General features: G+C 50.6%; 1 protein-coding gene across 1 annotated transcript; it reads right to left on the bottom strand.

The window, feature by feature from the left end:
• Positions 1-319: 319 nt before the first annotated feature.
• Positions 320-2,354, bottom strand: LOC121979881. Its single transcript, XM_042531862.1, has 3 exons — positions 2,288-2,354; positions 1,407-2,221; positions 320-1,249 (listed from the first exon to the last, which is right to left on the bottom strand). The coding sequence occupies exons 1-3, from the start codon at positions 2,352-2,354 to the stop codon at positions 320-322; spliced, it is 1,812 nt and encodes a 603-aa protein (XP_042387796.1).
• Positions 2,355-3,553: the final 1,199 nt, after the last annotated feature.

Below are 3,553 nucleotides of genomic sequence, written 5' to 3'. Positions count from 1 at the left end.
ACACTTAGTTCAGCCAACTTTTCGCCAAACAGGCGATTGCCTCGTAAGGACAAAGGTGGGCGGAAGCGACCGTCGGAGAGAAAGGTGGAGCAGATCAGCGAGCTTCATGGACATGCGTCAAAGATAAAAAGTAAAAGCTGACCCTCACCAGGCTCGGTATAAAAGCGACTATTGGAGGGAGAGCAACGTAGCAAAGGCAAAATAAGCAAGGGCAAGCTAAGTACAGCCACCCAAAGTTCAGTAAGACCACGCGAATAAGTACAATCAAGGAAGGTTCAGCATCAACACATAAAAGGTGAACAATACAACATATCGCCAATCATACGACATCCGGGGAAGAAGGCGCAGAATCAACGGAGGCCAGCGAAAGGAGTACGGGGTCGGCCAGCACTATGGGGGGAGACGCAGGATCAGCGGACGCATCAGGTGTAGCAACAGGAGGGGCCTGGGCAGAAATATCCTCGGGAGCTGGATCGGCCGCAGGGGGAGGAGCCTCCAAGAGGAAAAGTCCCTCATCCGCTTCGAAGGAAAGGAAGGTTTCCTGCGGCAATTCCCTGGTTAGGCGAGCTGTGTCCAAGAAGGTAGCAGGAGGTGCCGAGCGTAGGAAACCTTGCTCAAAGGCCTGTCTGACCCCACCAGCGGCCCCATGACAGAGCAACAAGACCAACCAGCGTCCCAGCTTATGGAGGAAGAAGGAAGAGCGGACGTAGGCTAGTCTGTACGCCTTTAGCCGCTCTGATTCGTCAGCCCGGTACACCTCCAAACTGTTCCAGTTCTCCGCAGCCTCGGCGCGGGCCACGGACAAATCGCTCTGGCCTTGAGACACCGCTTCCTGAGCCTTTGATAACTCCGCTCGCAAGGATTGGAGAGTGGCTTGGCAAGCTTCCCACTGAGTCTGCATGGCTGCTTCCCGGCTAGCGGCAGCACTAGCCAGGGCCTGGGCATCGGCCAACCCCATTTGCAAGAGCTCCTGACCTTGCCGTAGCAGCGTCAACTCCTCTGATTGGGAAAGCAGCTCTGCCTCTCTGGCTTTCAGCTCAGAAACTATCGCCTGATGACGATCCGCTTCAGAAGCCAAGGAAGACTCACTCGTCTTCAAAGCCGCCTCCAACTGTTGAAGTTTAGCAAAGGCAGCATGGGAAATGGCCCGAGCAGAGGCCGCCGACTCCCCAGCGGCACGCAGATAAGCATCCAAGCTTCCAAGAGAAGGCTCAGGAGGAGCTGAAGGAGCCGCAGGGTGCTCTAGTTCCTGAAGACGTGCCTTGAGCGCCGCATTCTCTCACTGAAGCTCGGCCGCTCGTTGCACGGCGCTCAAACTCGCGGAGCAGGTCTGCAAGTGGCCGGAAGAAGAGAAAGGGGGTTACAGAAACACACGGATACCAGGAAGAAGAAGAGAAAGAGCTCACCGCTACCAAGGAGCGAGCAATTTGATCAAACTCCTCCAAAGGGGAATTGCACTCCCAGAACTGCCGATTGGCTGATTGCCAGGAGATGGCCAAGTCCCCACAGAAGTCGACCCTACCAAAGATAGGCGATAGATCGGCAGCGGACACGTAGGCCGGGTCGGTCTCTGAAGGCAGACTCCAGGAAGCTTCAAAGGTCAGGTCTGCAGAAGCCAGGTTCAGAGACGGCAGGGCCGAGCTCAGAGGCCCAAGAAGAGGAGAGGCGGAGGGAGCCAGCGAGTCCGGGGGCTGATCGCCAGAGGACGAAGGCAGGGCAGGCAATACACTCTGGATGGGCATCGGAGCGGTCAGGTCCAATGGCGGATCTACCACCTCCAGATCAGAGGCCTTCTCCCGGGCCAAGCTTGCCTCCTGGGTCGAGCTCGTGTCCGAGGACCTGGTGGGGGAAGAGATGCTCACTACGCGTTGACGGCGAGGAGGTGGATGAGAAGTTGCGGTGACTGGAGCCGTTCTCTTGCCCTTACGCGTAAGGCGCAGCTTCATAGTAGGAGGGAGCGGAGGCACTTGCCCTGCGGGAGATGGCTCGGGTGTGGGTTGATCAGAGCGGCGGGGTATGGCTGAGTCAGCAGGGCTGGAGGCTGGTGGCTCAATAAGCGCCGAGGCAGCTACCGTCTCGGAGGTTTGGTGTCCCGAGGGCTGTGGACTGGCGGAAACAGCGGGGTCAGAGGATAGGCCTTGTGTTAGCTCCTCATTCAGAGCTTGCAGAACGGCCACCGAGGGTGTCTCCTGACTGGCAAAAGAGCGAAGGAGGGCAGCCACTACAAATATAAGAGGAAAAAGCACCTCAGTTAGCGAAGAGCAGTATACAATAAATAACAACTTACCAAAAGGAGCTCCGATTTCCGTGGAAACAGGGCTAAGACCAAAAGCATGCAGAATGCCTTCTAGCATCAGCACAGACAGGCGAACAACAACACCTTTCAGCTTGTCCGCAGCTGCGGAGCAGGCAGGTTCATGGACATGCAAAGGGAAGTCTGAAGCAATGATGGGATGCCATTGGGGAGGCACGGCTAAGGGGACGGGGGGTTTGAGGAAGAAAAAGCGAGATCTCCAGCCTTTATTGGAAGAAGGAAGGTCATCAAAAAACTTATGGCCCGGCTTGGCCTGAACGTTGAATATCCCCGCCTCGGCTCGCCGTGTAACGACCACCCTCCTTACTACTACTCTGAGGGTGACCGCTACTGATTCTGCTAACTACACATAACTAGTACTACTTACTCTAATACTAGAGATACTTCAAAATATCGGGAACATATCAGAACATGCCTCTAAGTAGTAGCATATAGTTTCTTGATACCTTTTTTTTTTATCTTGATCAAACATGCAATTAAGTGAAGCAACAAGTAAGCATAACATACGGACAGATGAAGCTTAAATACTTCTACTGCTTGCTACATCTTTTGTTAACTTGCATTCATTAAAGGAATATAGTTATTCATTCTACAAATTAAAACTACTGTTCATCAGTTTCCAACAACCGAACATCACATGCAATGCTTCCATAAGACAAAACTCATATAATAATAATAGCATGCAAAGCAGTTACCAAGAAAAGTTCCCAAAATCAGCAAGACCTTTATCATGCTGCATTCATCACCACAGGTATCTCACGCATGTTACAATTTTCATAATGGCATTCAGAACTTGTGTTCATATATATAAATCTTTGCATAATTCGGTCATGACTACTCCTACTGGTGACGCATTGCAAAGAAATTCATTACTAGCCAAACCTTTAAACATTAACAAGGAAACATTAACTAAACAACAGTGAAACCTTAACTGAACTCATGTATAAATTATCCTCTACCACTAACAAGGGGCGGTGAAACAAAATAACAGCAGTAAACTGCACACTAGCATTTTTCCATACGAACTGTACTACCTTAGCTGATTCTTTCCCAACATCAAACAAACACCACAACACAGTAACATAAGTAACCAATTCCCAACAGAATTAAAAGGTAACTAATCCAGCAAAAACCAAAAAGAAACCAATCCTAGCAATACAAAATAACTCCACGCTAGCAGTAACAAAAAAACAGCATGTACATTTCTAAATTCTTCTAATTATTTAAGAAAGAAACTAA

This window comes from Zingiber officinale, chromosome 5A (assembly GCF_018446385.1).
Source record: "Zingiber officinale cultivar Zhangliang chromosome 5A, Zo_v1.1, whole genome shotgun sequence".
Classification (NCBI taxonomy): domain Eukaryota; kingdom Viridiplantae; phylum Streptophyta; class Magnoliopsida; order Zingiberales; family Zingiberaceae; genus Zingiber; species Zingiber officinale.
The sequence above is the reverse complement of the archived record's forward strand: the minus strand, read 5'-3'. Positions and strand labels throughout refer to the sequence as shown.

What these genes read in the sequence shown, in the direction of transcription:
- LOC121979881 (XM_042531862.1), bottom strand. Translation starts at nt 2,354, where the DNA reads ATGCTAGAAGGCATTCTGCATGCTTTTGGTCTTAGCCCTGTTTCCACG. An exon ending in GGAAATCGGAGCTCCTTTTG is followed by an intron (nt 2,222 to 2,287) that starts GTAAGTTGTTAT and finishes TTATATTTGTAG; the next exon opens with TGGCTGCCCTCCTTCGCTCT. An exon ending in TTGCTCGCTCCTTGGTAGCG is followed by an intron (nt 1,250 to 1,406) that starts GTGAGCTCTTTC and finishes GCACGTCTTCAG; the next exon opens with GAACTAGAGCACCCTGCGGC.